Source organism: Stylophora pistillata, chromosome 9 (genome assembly GCF_964205215.1).
Source record: "Stylophora pistillata chromosome 9, jaStyPist1.2, whole genome shotgun sequence".
NCBI classification, from domain to species: domain Eukaryota; kingdom Metazoa; phylum Cnidaria; class Anthozoa; order Scleractinia; family Pocilloporidae; genus Stylophora; species Stylophora pistillata.
In genome coordinates this window covers 4,376,574-4,395,203 of record NC_142527.1, presented here as the reverse complement: position 1 = coordinate 4,395,203, position 18,630 = coordinate 4,376,574, and the positions used below count along the sequence as shown (strand labels likewise).

General features: G+C 39.1%; 2 protein-coding genes and 1 pseudogene across 3 annotated transcripts; 2 read left to right on the top strand and 1 right to left on the bottom strand.

Moving 5' to 3' along the window:
* The first annotated feature begins 421 nt into the window (after positions 1 to 421).
* LOC148722871 (beta-alanine-activating enzyme-like) lies at positions 422 to 5,085 on the top strand (annotated as a pseudogene). The gene is made up of 5 exons (XR_015991779.1): positions 422 to 638; positions 947 to 1,363; positions 1,634 to 3,157; positions 3,924 to 4,045; positions 4,338 to 5,085. The product of XR_015991779.1 is annotated as a beta-alanine-activating enzyme-like (transcript).
* LOC148722872 (beta-alanine-activating enzyme-like) lies at positions 3,052 to 4,801 on the top strand. Its single transcript, XM_088733425.1, has 3 exons — positions 3,052 to 3,157; positions 3,647 to 3,727; positions 3,924 to 4,801. The coding sequence occupies exons 1-3, from the start codon at positions 3,052 to 3,054 to the stop codon at positions 4,799 to 4,801; spliced, it is 1,065 nt and encodes a 354-aa protein (XP_088589551.1).
* A 614-nt stretch (positions 5,086 to 5,699) lies between the features above and the next one.
* LOC148722870 (uncharacterized) lies at positions 5,700 to 16,979 on the bottom strand. Its single transcript, XM_088733481.1, has 2 exons — positions 16,856 to 16,979; positions 5,700 to 10,561 (listed from the first exon to the last, which is right to left on the bottom strand). Exon 2 carries the CDS (start codon positions 10,523 to 10,525, stop codon positions 6,056 to 6,058), a length of 4,470 nt encoding a protein of 1,489 aa, XP_088589607.1. The 5' UTR covers positions 10,526 to 10,561; positions 16,856 to 16,979; the 3' UTR covers positions 5,700 to 6,055.
* Positions 16,980 to 18,630: the final 1,651 nt, after the last annotated feature.

Below are 18,630 nucleotides of genomic sequence, written 5' to 3'. Positions count from 1 at the left end.
AACTAGATATGCTAATTTTACTGTACCCAGCCAAATGCACATGCAATAGGCTACATGTGCTAATTGACTGTGAATTACGTATGCATGTGCAACGCTTTTGAACATAGGAAGCCATTGTTGTACTTGGTGACATGGTCAGCAATACTTTAAATACCTGCTTCATGAAAATCATAGTAAAGGTTATATGTAATGAATACAAATTAACTGCAATGACTGCAAATAGGTGTACATTAGTCTTGATTAAATACTCTGTTGTTTCAGTTTGAGAAGCTTGACACCTTTGTATAGAGTTGCACACCTTAATTGTTCTTGAAAGCTTCAAATTTTGAGAATGTCACCTTGAAGATAGCACCTGAATCATCTTGTAAAATCCATACACCACAACATTTATAAATGCGTAATCCAGTACTAAATGTAATACATAATCTTCATATCCAACAGGAACATTTTCCAAGTGACATCTCATGATATAATATTCCTTACCTCTCCCTACACCTTTGATCCTTTCATTGTTCAAATGTTCACAGCATTTGCAGCAGGAGCCAGACTTGTAATTGTGCCAGTCAGTGTTAAAATGGCGCCATTCAAGCATTGCAACATTCTTTTTGATGAAGAAAGGCGCGGTGACCATTTTACAGGTAAGAGTTTTTTGAGATACAAAACCATGAAAACCATACACCAGTTGGTGCTACTAATAATGTAATATAAAAAAAGGATGGAATTGACTTAATTCCCTCCTTTCCTTGAATCAGATACTCAGCACTGACAAGCAATTTTCTCAGCAAAGATTAATTATGGGAAATTTGCATACAAACTAAAATTTGTTCCTGCAAAATTGTCAGAAACCACCTGGAGTGAATAACTGCAGTGATCACCTATAAGACAAAGTTGTACTGCATAATTTCTTTTGTGACTCGACTATGTTTTATTTCTATATCCTAAACAGCTGACTCCATCCTTGATGTAACACATTGGTCGAGAACTAATTCAGTGAAAGATTCTCAGTAAAAGATCCATCTCTCAGAGTGCTGGCATTTGGTGGGGAAACCTGCCCCACTATCTCCACCCTCAGGAAATGGAGGTCTCTTCAGAGTAAAACCTCAATCTACAATCTTTATGGCATCACAGAGGTTTCCTCCTGGGCATCTTGTCATAAAACTACTGATTGTAAATTGGAGGATGGAGGTGGTGATCTTTGTGGAAATGTAACATCTGGATATAGAGATCTGGTGAACTACTCAGCCAAGGAAGTTAATGATTCTGAAGAACCACTGGGTGCTCCTCTGTCAGACACAAATTATCATTGAAGTGCAAGATGAAAATGGAGAAATTGGTTCAGAAGGAAAGGGCTAAATATACATTGGTTAGTTAATTGTGGTGACTATAACTAAAACCTTATTAAATGATGAAAGGCTATAGAAGATGGCCTTAATATTTGTGTCATACATGATTTCTTTGATGCTGATATTTGTTTGCCTCTGGAGTCAATTTAGATCATATATAGTGAGTCACTGGGGGAGAACATGCAAATCTGATTTTTTTTCTCTATTTCTAGGAGGGGACATGCAGGCCTATTTTTTTCCATTTTAAGGAGAAATCGTGTAAATCTGATTTTTTCTCCTGGCTTTGTTAGATGGATCAAACAGGGTGTGTCTTCTAAACAATGAGACCCAACTCAACCAGGAACAATGCGTGCCACAGGGCATTGGGGATTTGTGAAAGACAACACCATTTGGTCCCGAGGACGCAAAGACAGGCAGACCAAGCGAATGGGCAAAAGAATAAATCTTGATTGGATTGAACAGCAAATTTCTGAACAGATCCCAGAAATAACATGTTCCCTGGTTTTAGACAAAACTGCCAACAGAAAACTTGATAAACTTCATTTATTTATAGTAAGCAAATCTCTGTCACATGATGACAATGAATTGTCATCTTTTAAAAGAAGCATATGGAGGGTCTTACCGGTTGATGCTCAGCCTGACTCTGTACATAGGATTTCTCATCTGCCAATGACAGCCCATGGGAAGGTCAATAGAGGCTCCTTCTTGGTTGAGGCCCAGAAAAGAACAAAGCTAAAGGACATGTCTACTAGAGAGTTTCTGAGATATGCCTGGAATGAAAAGTTGGGTGTCATTGAAACCAATGGTCAACAGAAGGTTTTTACAGACAATGTGACAAAACAGGACAATGATTTGTTTCATATCAAACAAAGAGATTTTAAGGAAGATGACATGTTTATCTCTTGTGGTGGGTCATCTCTTAATGCAGTAAGGCTGATGGATTTAATTGAGACATTTGTCACTGAAGAGGAGACAGAAGTTGATCTGTCAGAGTTATTGGACATAATTTTAACAAAACCTTTTGGTGTTCTTTGTAACTACCTAGAGAGCAAACTCAATATTCCCAATGAAAGAAATGATCTGAGCTCTAAGGAGACACATCATCTTCATGAAGATACAAACAAAAAATCTCCAGCTCCTTCATCCAGTGTTCCTTTTGAAGAAATACCCATTCTTAGAGTGAAGAGATTGTTCTCAACTCTGGCTGATACTGCCTCCCATTACAGTAGTAAGGCAGCAAAAAAGATCCAGGCCCTAGAAGACAATAAGGATTCTAATATAACTGCACTGTCAGATGTAACTGAATTGAAAACCTGTTTTTGTTCTACATGGAGACAAAACCAGTTTAATGTTTGTAACATTTGTAAACAATCAACACCAAGCACAGATGGGGTTGTGGCAAGCAAGGCACAGACATTTTCTGCCAGTCAAGCCAGTGTCTCAGCCAGTGCTGTACCTTGTGAGGTAGCAGGGTCACCATTAATACTAAAGGTCCCTGACCAGTTCTTCTCTTCTGTCCAAGGTCATAAAGGTTCCATGGCTGTCAACCCAGATACAGGAAATTTTAACACTGCAGAAGAGGAGAGTTTCCGTTTCTTGTCAGTGGCGAACTTGTCTTTACAAATGTATTGATGCCTCACCTCTTGTGGTGCATGCACCAGGGAGCTCTGAGGGGGTAGTTTTCATTGGTTCCCACAGTCATGTGTTCATGTGCATCAGACTGAGTGATGGCAAAGTACTGTGGGAGAGTAGACTGGGGGACAGAATAGAATCCTCTGCAGCTCTTTCACTTTGTGGTAGATATGTTGTAGTGGGTAAGTATTGTATGTTGTTTTTAGATACTAGGGAGTACACTGTGGGAGCAAACCAGGAATAAACTAGGCAAATATGGTAATTACCTTGTGATTATGTTACAGGATCTTAATGTACACTTGAGTGTTTAAAGTACATGTATTGACCCTGTTTTCACTTTCTCTAGAGTGTTTTTTGCACTACCAATATTAAAATTCTCAATGTAAGAATGTGTATCCATTGTAAACATTCTCAGGAGAAAGGTCAGCCTGCTGCTTATCTTGTTATTCATTTCATTAATTAATTATTTTTCTAAACCTTCCTCCCCCTTCCATCCCCTCCCTTCTTTCGATTTTAAACTTATTGTCATTTGTTTTGTAGTTATATGTTCGGAGATACTAGCACATCTAGTGCTATTCACAAATCCGAATGGAGATAAGTTTATGTATGTATGTATAGCTGGTTTTGTATGGGTCCTGGAATATTTGGAATTTTATATTGACATTTTCTAGGACTGCAATGTCTTGGAAAAGGGCTGTGTGTCCTGAGAAGTCCTGAAAATCTTCCTAACTCAAGCAATAAAGTTTTCAAAGGTTAGGTTCTAAGAAATGTATGTAGATTGTAAGGAAAATTGATTTGAAAATCTTAAAGGTTTTTAAGGTGAAATTTGGAGCCCTGGAAAAATCAGTCTGAGACCTAGGAACAAAAACCCTGGAAAAGTCCCCATAATAACGGAGACAATGATCTGCTCCCCATCTCATCAACTGAAACCTAATATTTTTTTTCTAGGCTGTTATGATGGCCAAGTATATGTGCTTAACCGCTTCATCGGTGAAATAAGTTGGACATTCCAAACAGGTGCAGCTGTGAAAAGTTCTCCCTGCATTGACCCACAGACTGGATTGGCCTGGGTAGGGTCACATGACCATCATTTGTATGTCCTTGATGTTACAAACAGGCAGTGCATTGCTGCAATACACTGTGGTGGAGGATCTTGTTTCAGTTCTCCATGTATTAGTAAGAAACCACACTTAGTATTCATTGCTACACTGACTGGCTGTCTTCTTGCCATTGACGCTACCAAACATACGGTACTTTGGAGTCAGCAGTGTCCTAAGCCGGTGTTTGCATCACCATTATTGACACCCATTGGTATAGTTTGTGCATGTGTCAATGGATTTGTTTATTGTTTTGACTTTCAAGGTAATAAGCTATGGGAGTTTGAGACCCAAGCTTCAGTGTTCTGTTCATCAACTTTGTACCAGGATGTAACACATGATTGCAGGCTCTCTGGCTGTATTGTGTTTGGCTCTCATGACAAATGTGTGTATTGCTTGTCACTAAATGGAGAGCTCTCATGGAGTTTTACAACTGATGGGCCAGTGTATTCAAGTCCTTATGTAGCCATGGTGAACAGCAATATTTCCTGTCACGCAACAGATAATGCAGGGCATTGTGACAAGTGTGACACTCAATTAGCAGTGTTTGCTCTGTCAAGTGTTGGAACCCTGTATATTCTAGATTTTTATTCAGGAGTTCTGTTAGCTTTTTATTCATTGCCTGGTAAAGTATTTTCTTCGCCTGTTGTAGTTGACAATCAAATTCTTATTGGCTGCAGGGACAATTATCTTTACTCACTTGAAATATTAAATGGAACCGAAAAGTAACTACTAGCATTGTTGACTTAAAAAACAGAATTCCCCTTTCACTCATTTAAAAATAAGCACTTATATTTTCATTTCAATAATTCCCAAACTAAATAATTTTTTTCTGCAGACATGGGACAGAAAATATTGTAAATTACAAAGTTCAATTAGGATCTGTTCTCGTGAACCTCTTTAAGATTGAAAAGGCAAATTCATCAAATATTTTAGCAGCAAGATGAACTAAATCGGAAAACTTTTTTCTCTGTTGTTATCCACATAAGAATATGCTATTAACAAATTATCTTCATCAAGCTGATATTCTTATTAAACTTAGGGACCAGTCATGGGGGGAGGGGAGGGGAGGGGCTGCGGAGATTGTAGGGGGTCACATGGTTTTCTGGGGGAGTGGGGAGATCAATCATCTCTAATAGAGTTTAAAGAGAGACTGTGGAAAATTGCCTGTCAATAAGGGAGACCATCAGAATACTACAGAGCCCCAGAGGGGGAGGTAAGGGAGGGGTTAACCGAGCAAATTTTATAATAAGTAAAATCGCATGAATTCCATCTACCCACTCCCCCTTCCCTCATAATGGTGCTTGATTTTCCGATTTTAGCCTTTGTATTCATAAAACAAATTATTGCTACGAAACGAGAATAGTTGGAAATAACTTTTTACATCGTTTACTTATTGACGGGTGAATTACTCTTTTTCACTTCTTGACTGAATTTGACTAATTCAAAAGTTACAGTGGAAGAAAGAATTCCGCCTCAAGTTGTGCGGATTTTCCTTTAATCAAAGTCTTCCACCTGCGAAGTGTATTAGCTCGGCAATGGTGGTTATGTTCTTTCTTTAACCACCCCCTCCCCCCCAGAAAATAATTGTTCCTAGCATCTAGGTCAGTCATAATCGTCCCCCAGATGACTGGAATAATCATGTTTATTCTATCGAAGAGTACATCAGATTAATTATGAACACGTCTCATTTTGTCTTTGAAGCACCTCTGTTTGAAAAGGCAATAGTTACACGTGGGTTTCCTGCAATACGATCATTCTCGCCAGACGAATAGCCTATTAAAATAGTTATGCACTTAACTACGACCTATTACTTTGGGAAATTAAAAACTCAATTGTCCCACAAAGACCTTTCTTACTTACAGGGACAGTCACTTAATTGGCTGTTAACATTAAATCTCTCCTGGAGTGCGGCTAAAAACTTTTTCTGGGAATTTCCTTTTTTTTATAATTTGTAACAAAATCTAGACAAAAAGAATACCATTAAGAAATGGCACAGCGATCTTTCCTAGCACGTTCTTGTCGTTCCTTGACGTGTTGCAGGTTATCCAAGGCAAGCTGTACCTCACACAACTGATCTTGATTACGCTTTACGTCAACATGCTTCTGACCAAACTTTTTCATTCGAATATTTAAGGCACGTTCAAAATATTCCTTGGCCTGTTCTAAGTCGCCCAATTCACGATGTACATTACCCAAGCTGGTGTAAGAAAACGCAAGATAAATATGATCAGGTTCAAGATTCTTCAATTGGATGTCTAAAGCACGTTCGTATAGCTCCTTGGCCTGTTCTACGTTATGCAACAAAAGTTGCACATTAGCCAAATGGTGATATGAATTTGCCATATCAACATGCTCTGGTCCGAGATTCTTCCGCCGTATATCCAATGCTTTTTCGTGATATTCCTTCGCGTGTTCTAGATTACATGATTTACTCTCTATCATACCTAAGTCATGGTAAGTAGACGCGACATCAAGGTGCTCGGGACCAAGCTTCTTCAACTGAATGTTCAGAGCACAGTCCAAATGCTGCTTAGCCTTCTGAAAGTTGCATAATTCACGTTCAACATTTCCCAACTTTAAGTAGCTGAGCGCGACAACAGCATGCTCTGGTCCGAGATTTTTCCGCCGTATATCCAATGCTTTTTCGTGATATTCCTTCGCCTGTTCCAGATTACATAATTTACTCTCTATCCTACCTAAGTCATGGTAAGTAGACGCGACATGAAGGTGCTCGGGACCAAGCTTCTTCAACTGAATGTTCAGAGCACAGTCCAAATGCTGCTTAGCCTTCTGAAAGTTGCATAATTCACGTTCAACATTTCCCAACTTTAAGTAGCTGAGCGCGACAACAGCATGCTCTGGTCCGAGATTTTTCCGCCGTATATCCAATGCTTTTTCGTGATATTCCTTCGCCTGTTCCAGATTACATAATTTACTCTCTATCCTACCTAAGTCATGGAAAGTAGACGCGACATCAAGGTGCTCGGGACCAAGCTTCTTTAACTCAATGTTCAGAGCACAGTCCAAATGCTCCTTAGCCTTCTGAAGGTTACACATTTTACGTTCAGCATTTCCCAACTTAAAGTAACAAAGGGCGACATCAACATGCTCGGACCCGAGCTTTTTCAGTCGAATGTTTAAGGCACGTTCAAAATACTCCTTGGCCTGTTCCAAGTCGCCCAATGTATGGTGTAATTCACCCAAGCCGTTGTAAGAAAACGCAAGATAAATATGATCAGGTTCAAGATTCTTCAATTGGATGTCTAAAGCACGTTCGTATAGCTTCTTGGCCTGTTCTACGTTATGCAACAAACGTTGCACATCAGCCAAATGGTGATATGAATTTGCCATATCAACATGCTCGGGTGCAAGATTTTTCCGTCGTATATCCAACCCTTTTTCGTGATATTCCTTCGCCTGTTCCAGATTACATAATTTACTCTCTATCATACCTAAGTCATGGTAAGTAGACGCGACATCAAGGTGCTCGGGACCAAGCTTCTTCAACTGAATGTTCAGAGCACAGTCCAAATGCTCCTTAGCCTTCTGAAGGTTACATGATTCATGTTCAACATTTCCCAACTGAAAGTAACTAAGCGCGACATCAACATGCTCTGGTCCGAGCTTTTTCCGCCGTATATCCAATGCTTTTTCGTGATATTCCTTCGCCTGTTCCAGATTACATAATTCACTCTCTATCGTACCTAAGTCATGGAAAGTAGACGCGACATCAAGGTGCTCGGGACCAAGCTTCTTTAACTCAATGTTCAGAGCACAGTCCAAATGCTCCTTAGCCTTCTGAAGGTTACATAATTTATGTTCAACATTTCCCAACTTAAAGTAACAAAGGGCGACATCAACATGCTCGGACCCGAGCTTTTTCAGTCGAATGTTTAAGGCACGTTCAAAATACTCCTTGGCCTGTTCCAAGTCGCCCAATGTATGGTGTAATTCACCCAAGCCGTTGTAAGAAAACGCAAGATAAATATGATCAGGTTCAAGATTCTTCAATTGGATGTCTAAAGCACGTTCGTATAGCTTCTTGGCCTGTTCTACGTTATGCAACAAACGTTGCACATCAGCCAAATGGTGATATGAATTTGCCATATCAACATGCTCGGGTGCAAGATTTTTCCGTCGTATATCCAACCCTTTTTCGTGATATTCCTTCGCCTGTTCCAGATTACATAATTTACTCTCTATCATACCTAAGTCATGGTAAGTAGACGCGACATCAAGGTGCTCGGGACCAAGCTTCTTCAACTGACCAAGCTTCTTCAACTTCTCTTTCAGCTGACCCTTTTCAGCCAGTTTCAAAGCTGCTTCACAGTAGACTTTTGCGGCTAAATATTCACGGTGATTCAAGCCAATTATTGCAAGCCTTCTGAAAGCTTTTATTACTTTGAAATAGTTGAAAACATCTTCCTTGATAACTTCACAATCATCTCTGTGAAGGAAGGCATTTTCAACTTCTGCAGCAAACGTAATCAAGTGTGGAACAAGATGCTCACTGTCACGATGAAAGTTTTGGTCGTGCCAGGTCTGTGGCAAATGAGCGTCTACGAATTGATTGAATGACATCACTAGTGCAATAACTTGAACAAGTTCATCAAGCTCCCGAATTTCTTTGATTGCAGATTTGTTTGCCTCGTGCACAACTTGATGCGTACTAACAAAATTCCCATGTTCTCTTTCTTCTAACATAAGAAGTGAGTAGCCTTGGATCTGAAGAGCAATTTCTTCTTTATCCAATTGCGCATTCTTCTCATTCAAAATGTAATTAATAACGATGTCTAAATGCAAGGGCTTTTGAGAACATAGAGAAAGGAGTGTAAATGCACTTTTTACAACAGTGTCGTTGTTTATCGCTCTTTCAATGGCCAGCTTTGTTGCCACAGTCATGGACTTCCTGTAACTTGGGTTGGTTGTCGTCAGTTCCTTTTCAGTAAGGGCTTTCATACCTCTTTCTAGCTTTTCTAAGTATTCCTTCCATCCAAAGTTTCTGTTAGCTCGACTTTCACGAATCTTTTTAATGTAAACACCTGCACTAGCCAGCGCGAGGGGCTGGTAATCTAATGTCTTTGCGACTTTATCCTCCATTCCTTGTTGTCTAATCCCTGAAACCTTCGCTAAAAAGCAGCAGGCATCTGTAGGCACCATGCCTTCGCTCACTGAGATGTGAGAGACAAAGGAGCTTTCAGGGGAGATGGATGAAGTGTTCTGTGTTGTGATAAGCAACTGGCCTTTTGTCCACTGGCGGTTTCCAGACCGAGGGAGAAAATCATGTACGTCACATAAACTGCTAACATTGTCGACCACCAAGAGCCACGATCCGTAGAGAGGAATTTTGGTTGCTATCAAATCCATTAGACTGTTGATTTTTTCTTCAACCTGCATATCTGTTGAGTTAATGGTGTGCAGGACAGTGTATTCGGGGCACTTGATGTGTCTTGCCAATGAAGCGTACGATTCCAAGAGCGTTTTTGAACCTTCAGCGTTCAAAGTCATAACGAAAGTGGAGGTATTGGGGTCTTGGCTGGCTTCCGCGTGGAATTTCTGAGCTACTAGACCGGCCAGTTGAGATTTACCACTTCCGGGGTTACCCGAAATATATAAGTAACTCAAACCATTTTCATTTGCTTTTCTTAGTAGTTCAAGCGTTTTCGCTATTCTTTCAACCTGGCTCTCGCGAGGTGCGATTTCGTGCGATGGTTTGGGCGGAAGAATGCAGAATGAAGAAACATCACGGTTGAACTGCTCCTCGAGGATACGGTGCTGCTCCTCACGGATTTCATGTTGTTCGTCAAGGAGTTGGTACTTTTGTTGAAGTTCCTGATGTTCTTCTACAAGTAACTGGCGTTCTTCTTCAGAGCTTTGTAGTTTCACATGGGTTACACGCAGTTCTTGATGAAGGCTCTGAACGTTTTTTAAAACGTTTTGAAACTCCTTCGTCGGAAATATTTTCTGCTTGTAGATATTTTGAATTTCAGTGGTGGAGAGACCAAGAGACTGAAATGCGATCTCCACTTTACGGACAGTAAGTCCGAACTGTAGATCGGACAGCTGACCTTGTGGCATGTGAGCGAACTCTTCATTGCGAAACTTTCTGAGATCATCGACATTCGAGCGAACTGCTGCACCGAGTCCGTGGCCAATGGAATCAGAATAAAGGATTGCAAAAAAGAGTGTAGTACAATCCCACTTCGCCCTGTTTTCGTTTCTTATCGTTTCCAGCAAACGAGCATTTCGTGTTCGGCTCCGGGGAGATTCCCCGTTGTAGAAGTCCAGTCCATTTTGAGGTTTATCTTTCCATTCTCCCAACGTCGCCTGGTAACGACTGTCCCATTCCCGTTTAAAAATGGATCGCAGTCCGTGCGGCAGGATATTCGTGACTACATGACAAATTCTGAAGTAGTTGAGTTGCTCTTTGGAGTAAGCTGAGGAAGCCATGTCTTCATTGTTGTGCCATTCTTTTAATTTTTAACCCTGTTTAGAAACCATATTACACCTTCACTACCTACTACAAAGAGTCCCAATATCAATTGCCAATTACTTGCATTAAGTGTGTAAGAATAAGATTTTTCATGCATGATAAGTTCCCCTCAGTATTTTTCGCAGGGCCTTCATGGTTGCACTTGCTCATTAAAATGTAATGTTTGTAAAAATGACCCATGGGTAGTCCAATTTTTCCCTCACCAGTTATCTCTGGAAATCTAGAATTTATTTCAGAATTTTAATGATGACAGATTTTCTACTACTGTATGGAGTCCAGTCAGCTGTAATCATACCAGAGATTAACCAAATGACCGCGAAATGGGAGTCCGATTTGTCATTCACGATTATGATTACAGATCAAAACTAACGACACGAAAACCTATTAACAACTAATTAATTAAAACCATTTCAATTTCCGAGAAAAAATAAAATGTATTTATTAGAAGAAAGGCTTGTTAATCACAATCTTTAAACAATGTATGATTACAATCTTTGAGAAATGCAAAGTGAAAAGCTCAAGAAACAGCTTCCTATCGCTATCGTCGGAAATATCCAGCTTTAGATGGTAGGATGGTATGTCATTGCTATCGTTACTGTTATCAACTCTGTGATCGGTGGATTAAGTTAAGTATTATTAAAGTGATTGGTTGATATAACCGTCCTTACATAGATGTCCAAATATATACCAAATGTTCTATCGTAACTGTCCAGACGATGTTTAAAAATAAAACCGCCCAGTTCAACCACCATCTCAAATTCGGTGGGAAAATTAGAAGGGAAAAAAAGTTTTAAGAACCGAATTGATTGAAACATTTTTCACTACTAACGTTGATCTTGTAAAAGGAAAAAGATTACACCTTCGCGCTAAAAGTTAAATACCAAATAATTTGTCTTGGCCAGTGTCCTTCTCCGATCGCGGCTGTTTTTATGGAAGGAAAGCTCAGAATTTTTTTTTTTTTTCACTTAAAACGCATGGATCCGTATAGAAGAGGACATAGCTACGTCAACAAGTAAAACTACAAACAATAGAGCCTCTTTAGTTTTCCCCCAAGGTTGACATTGTGTGGTTACCATATGGACAAAGTGTTTAAGCTGTTGCTGTTCAGTTGTCTTCACTGATTGATGATGATCTTATCCTTCCTTAAAGGTAACTGCCATATCATTGTCACCTGGGACATTTAGGAATTTCTTGATTAAGAGATCTGTTTTGCTCAAGTGTCTTTCATATTATCATTATTATGAATACCGAAAAGCGAGAGGGGTTGTCGAGTGACTCGATCGCTCAATGCAATTAAAACAACGGTTTTTAAACTAAATTAAAATTAAATTTCTTTTTTTGACGAGCGATATACAAATATTCCCACGCACTAAGAGAATCTTCACGCCAACCTCGGCGCTTCCTCTCTCTTCCTAACTTTCTCGAGGGAAAAAAAGGGGAGACGACCCTCGCAACGAGGTTATCCTCACACTGCCGGCTCCCTCGCACGCGTCACTGATGTGGTTTTAGCCTTGCAAAGAGCAATTACCAACCTTTGCAAATTTGTTGGCAGTTCCTTTTGAAATGTTTTTTTGAGGGTAATGAACAATTATCTGAATGTAAAAGATAAGTAAGGTTATTAAATATATTATTTACGGAAACATTCAGAAAGGAAATTAACCATAAACCTTCTTAGAACTGTACACATCTATAGGCAGGGCTGGTATTAGGTTTTTATCAAGTTTTCAGAAGTGCTTTCGAGGCAGGGGTGTGTCTGCATTTGTAATTGCTATTTCTCTCATTTTCTATTGAAAACACAAGTTATTGAAAAGTGATGGCAACTATTTTTATTTGGCTATTTATTTGGCTATTTATTTAGGTACTATAATGACTCACTGTAAAATGTTAGCTTAGTACGGGGTCATCCACCCACATCTAATAAACAATTAAGTTTCCACGCTTAGCTTTTCTCTTTTTTTCAACATAGGTTGTATTGCATCTGTGGATACCTTGACAAATGTTCCTTTAGTAGAAACTGGGAAACAGCAACAATTTGATTTTCTTGGGTACTCTGCTCACGGGAAATTTCTAACTACACCTCTTTGTTGGTATCTGACACTACCAAGGATGGTGGCTTGTGACTTATTGGCAAATTTTCAAATGGGATTCGAAAGCCCTTCTTTTTGTTGAAATTGGAGGCCCTTTGCTCGTCCTCTTCACTCGATGTACGTTACTGGAGAAAGGGGATGTATCCTCTTCATAGATGTTTCAGCAGGGATGACGGCTGAAGACTTAAGCTTACAATTACGTTTCTATGATGTTTCAATTCTATAGCGACAAGTCTCGCAAACTGCTTGCGGAAGACCATCATCTGGTAAAACCTTTTGACTGAAAACTTCTTCAAATATTTTCATAACCTTGCCATTAAGATTTCTTTTTCTCTTAATGTTGACAAAAACGAAAGAGCATACTCGACAACGGTCTGAAACATTTTCACTCAGATTATTCGTTATCGCAAAAAACCCAGAACCGTACCTAAACAACTAGCCGAAGGAGATTAGATAGTGGCGCGCACAGAAAGCTACAGTTGCTCGACATACCTGCGTGGCCCGTACGACAAAATAACTTCACGGGATTGGCAAAGTTTCCGTCACAGCAAAGTATACGATAAATTTAGAAAGATTTAAGCTTACATCTCGTCTAACGCCGGTTTAAAGCGACATATTAACGCCTGCACTATGTTTTATGCGAACCTCGCAAACTTTAAACACGTTCTCTCGTGATACGGAAGAACTTTCAGGGGCTTTAAACGGCGATCACAGTGTGGACGTGGACGAGGACTCTAAACCGAGGAACGATATATTGCTTGCTGAATTGAATAGACTTCGCCAGGAAAATGAGCCCTTGCAGGTAGAAAACGAAGAAATGAGGAAAATTTATCGTAAATCTAACGAGACTAATGTGTTATGGTGTTTTCCAGCAGTCATCTGCTGAAGACGCTGTAGTTGAGTTAAAGTTTCAAATCGGGCGCTACGAGGAATTCTGTGAGTGGTCAAAAACGTACACTATAAAAGGAAAAAATCACTGGTTTGCTCAAAATGTAACATGGGTACTATCAGAATTTCAATGATAAAGCGCGGAAAAGTTTTTGTTAATGTATAAACTAAACCTGTTAGTTTTTTTTTTTGTTATTCTTATCTGTGATTAGTAACTCTTGTATATTGTCTTTGAAAAGCCTCCTTTGGGGAAAGTCAATAAAGTATGTATATAGGTATGTATGTATACCTGCGAAAGTATATTCAGTATGATTTCCGGTAAGATTTCCGCGGACAATCTGATCGATTTCTCTTACATTGTGTGCTAACACTGAAACTTTTCAACTCGAGCAAAGCTTCGTCGCCCAAACAAACATGGCGAGCAACTAGGCTTCTTGTACATGTTCGTGTTAAAACACACGAAAGGACTCTAAAGCATACTTCACTCTGATTGGGCAGAAAAACACAAAGATTTTCTGGCACCAATCAGATCCCAGAACGACTGCGAACGCTTGGAACTAGTCTTGTAATAAGACAATGTCCCCAGGGGCTCTTCCGCCCTAACTTAAAATCGACTCACAGCCCCTGGGTCTCTGAGGATGGGGTTTCCTATGTATCACAGAGATTTGATTTTAAGATGGTAAATGAAGCCTAGTGATCAGCTCAGAGCACTAAGCGTTCTTCATCCTTAAAAAATTTACAAGGAATTTTTGAACAATGATCCCGATGAGAAAGAGACAAGCTTGCAAGCAGGCTGTTTCATATTTCGTAATGAAATGGTTCACCTCTCATTTTTCTTCTTCTGTATGTCTTTTGTCGATGCTTTAATTTTCTTTACATTTTAATTAGATCAGGCTATTGTATTGACGTTTTTTGTTTCTAAGGGGATCACTTGGGGTCCTCTTTTAAAAGACATCTTGTGGTCCTTAGACCACCTGCTAAGCTGTCTTTTACACCGGCAAGAAAATATGATCAGTTGATATTCTCATGACGCTGGCTAATTGTGGAGAAGGCCTAAGAGGCTCATATATTTCTTTCTTTTTATTTTGCTTTGAATTTTGGACAAATCGTAAAATGAGGTTGATAAAAAAGGTTGGTTGTTACTTACTGCATACAGAGACGTCACAAGCCAGATGATGACGGAGCACTTTCGCGCTCGTAATCACGGGTTTTCTCAATATCTCAACGACGATCGTCACTCCTAAGCGTTCTACAAAGCGCATAAACAGGATCGCCTTTTAAAAGTTATATTCAACTGTACTTGACGTTGTGTATTTCCAGTTTCCTATTTTACGTTTCAAATTTACAACCTAAGCACCTCGTTCTCGTTCAGATTGATTTGTTAGCCTCGCCAGTTTCGCTTCCTTCCAGATGACTCAATTTTCAATTACAGTGATGGATATCGCTTCTACTGACTCAAGTTGAATGTTGAAAGTTGTTATTTACAGACCCCTCAAGAAGAAAAAACCAGACAAACTAATTAATTCTAGGTCTCTCTTGGTAGCATCCATAATTTACATAACTAATGCTTATTTATTAAAAACACTGGCCACTGACAAACAGTGTATGTAAATTTGATTGAAGTTTACCATCCAATCGAAAAAACGTGCTCTTTGAGCTCTAACTTGAGAATACAAAATCATATTAAAAAAAGGTTATTCCCAGTAATTCCACTTCAGTTACCCGAACAAGTCTGAACGATACCTTGTGTCAACGGTTACAGCGATATCAAAGCATTCTTTACATGCCACGGTTGTGATTTTCACTTTGTTGCCATTTGATAAAATCGAAACTGGAAATATCATCATCAATATCTAATTAGTATTTTTAACTAAGTTTTTCACTTAAGTCTTTTTCAGGTATTTCAGTTTGGAAACTTGTCCTAACAACAACAGTTGCACGTAATCTTTGCCATCAAAGCGTCCGACAGATGTCTCCGCACATCTCAGTTTTATTCTGAAATAGTTCAAATAGTTTTACTGCTTTAATAACTGCAGTAGCTCCCGTAAAGATGTGTACTATTAATCGCAAATGTTGTAAGTAATGCAATGGGAAACAGATCCAATTAAATCTCGAGTAATACCAACAATGAAGTGATTAAAATGCCATTGAGTCCTTTTATAGAAAACTTATCAAACATGAATAATCCGTGCTGCTTCGAGGAGAGATTACAATTGACGAAGTCATTGGGGTGTTAAATAACAACCACTGTATTATGATTACGTTGTAAAATTAAAATCAAACTCTGTGTTTTATGAGTTTCCTCAGAGTTCTCTAATTTTTGGCAAGTTCTTTATTGAAAGTTAATGAATCAAGGATTACCATGGCCATGTCCCTTCCTCACAAACCAAGATTCCGCCGCCTGAGACACAAAACTCGATTAGTGTTCTCAAAATACCACGTATGCAAATATTAATATGGCCCATCACTCCAGTCTACTTTGATTTTGCATCTAACTTCTTGATGAAGGAAAATAGTCATCGGGTTTTCTAAATGGTTTATTTTAAAGTCACCTAGACATATCATACATACTTTCTCCGAGGGAATTTTAAATTCTTTACTATTCTTAACTCGCCACAGTTGTGACAGCTTGATTTCCACTTTAAATCAAAGCTAATTTCATTTTCATTTATGCTTAATATACCTAAGGAATGTATTTCATATATTTCTACTTTAAAAGCTTGTAGTAACGAAACAACACCGGAAGGATCGCCATTGCAGAGAAAGTTGTACTTTTGACTTTGGTTCTAATTGTTTTGCTTTAACAACTGTTCAGTAGTTTCTTTGGATGCATACAACTTATTAATTAACAGAGTTGAATCATCGATTTCAACGCATCTATTAGAGCAAACGCAACGATAAACGAACCAAAGTGAAATTCGATTGTAACAGAGATGAAATGATTATTGAAAAGTCGGTCCTGATTAAGTGAAGGTATATACATTTCCCAGGAAGGAATTTCAGTCAGGAATAATTTGCGCCACTACATCGGATGAGAGGATGCCAGTTGTTGCACGAGTAAACAAGTCATTAACTAACAAATCCGGTGAACTGATTAAATTATCAAACTTGACACGAATACTGTGTTTGGTTTGTGACATCGACAAAAGGTTTTTTTGAGGCAACGTGTCGCCACCAGTTGATGTACTTTGTATCTAGGCCGGATTACCACTTCCGGTTTCAGAAGAACTTTGTCTGATAGCATCAGTTAAATCCTTCATTCGTTTTTGATAAAAGAAGTTTCATCAACCATTTTGAAGAATCTGTACTTACCATTTCAAATTTCATGTCAGCGACATGATAGCCACCCGCGTCAAAAAGAAGGAAAACTTGAGACAGATCAACTCAGAGTCAACCTCAACAGACTCGTTTGCTGTATCCCATCAAGCCCTTGAGCTTGTAACAATCTAACACAGACAAGCAATACCACAGGCGACCCAAGCTCTCTTTGAGAACCACACAAGGAACCCAATTTGCATATTTATAACGATTTGTATGGGATTTTCTACAAGATATCCACAGAGATAGTTAAAAGTGAAAATATTATATAAAAATGGCTTACCTTGTTCCATACGTGTGTTGTTTGCTCCTGGTGCAGTTATTTTACCGATTTCACTTGATTTAAGCGGGTTTTTTTTAATCCCGGTTTTCTACCATATAAAGTCTTCTCTTTTCTTCTCCGGTTAGCTCAATGGATAGAGCGCTGGACCGTTGTGCAGGAGGTCGAGGGTTCGAGCCTCGGCCGGACCAACACTCAGGGTCTTAGAATAATTGAGAAAAATTTGTCACCTTTCCATAACATCAAGAAGTGGTTAGATATTCTAGTCTTCTCGGATAGGGACAAATAAATGGAGGTCCCGTCTCCTGCAGGGTTGGGGTAGGAGACGTTAATTTCCCACACACAAGATTAACGTGTGGTGGATGTCCTCCCCTGGGGTGGGATGGGTGGGAGGGTGGAGTAGCACGTATGGTTCGTATGTTCCTTTCTAGTCCTTCCCCACTGCAAAAATTAATGCAGCGAAAATGGAGTAAATTAAATTAAAATTAAAATTAAACTTACATTCCATCACAAACTATTTCGAAAAAATTTTATTTCTCTGAATTGAATTAATCCACCCGTGACCTAGGGCCCTAGGCCGGTTTTGATGTTGTTATTTGAACAAAGAGACAGACTTAGAGCCACAATAAAATTTATTTATACAGGAAAGTACACAAAGAGGAAGAAAGGGTGATTACAATCAAATCCTCAGTAAAATAGGTCACTAACTTGGGGTTACACTGGAGTTACTTTTTGTGACCAAGAGGTCCTGAGCCTGCAAGTACTGGTCTTGACACTGAACTACTGAATTAAACTAACTAACTGTACTTCTTTTATAAAGAATCGAACAATAGCAGGAAATTCTTATGATTTTGAAGTTAGGTGTGATAGTGTGACCTAAAGGAAATTTATGATGCAAATCCTGTGTGTAGGATGCTTTGATTATCACAGGAAATAGTTTCTGCAGATATAATTCTAAAACTATGACGAAAATATCACAATGTCATGTACAATTGTGAGCCTGGTCACACACCGGCTAAATTTTATTGTTGTTACTTCATTATTAATTTATTAATCCTTTTTCCTTGCAGAGAAGGAATGGATACTTACATCGACTAGATCACTTTAAAAGTTATTTCGTAGAGAAAAGTCTCACTTAAAAAAAAAAACATATTGGGTTCGCAACGTGCTGCAGGTAACTGAAAAAAGCGGTTCGTTCATGAGACCTCATTACTCAACTGCGAGTACGACGAATATCAAAATTCCCGACTCAATCTAAAGGTTTTTTAATCTTAGGTCCGGGGCACATTCAAATACCACTGGCCTATTGCACCCAGGTCACGCTGTACGTCAACCGCGGTAACTAATCAGGATACATGCATAGGTCTAAAGTTTTTCAACTCAATTCTAAACGGTGGCTTTATGTGAAACTCGTTAGTTAGCCGAAGATCTCTCAAGTTACTCAATGTTTTACTCAGATAATATACGTGTAGTTATTTTTAGCGCGGTC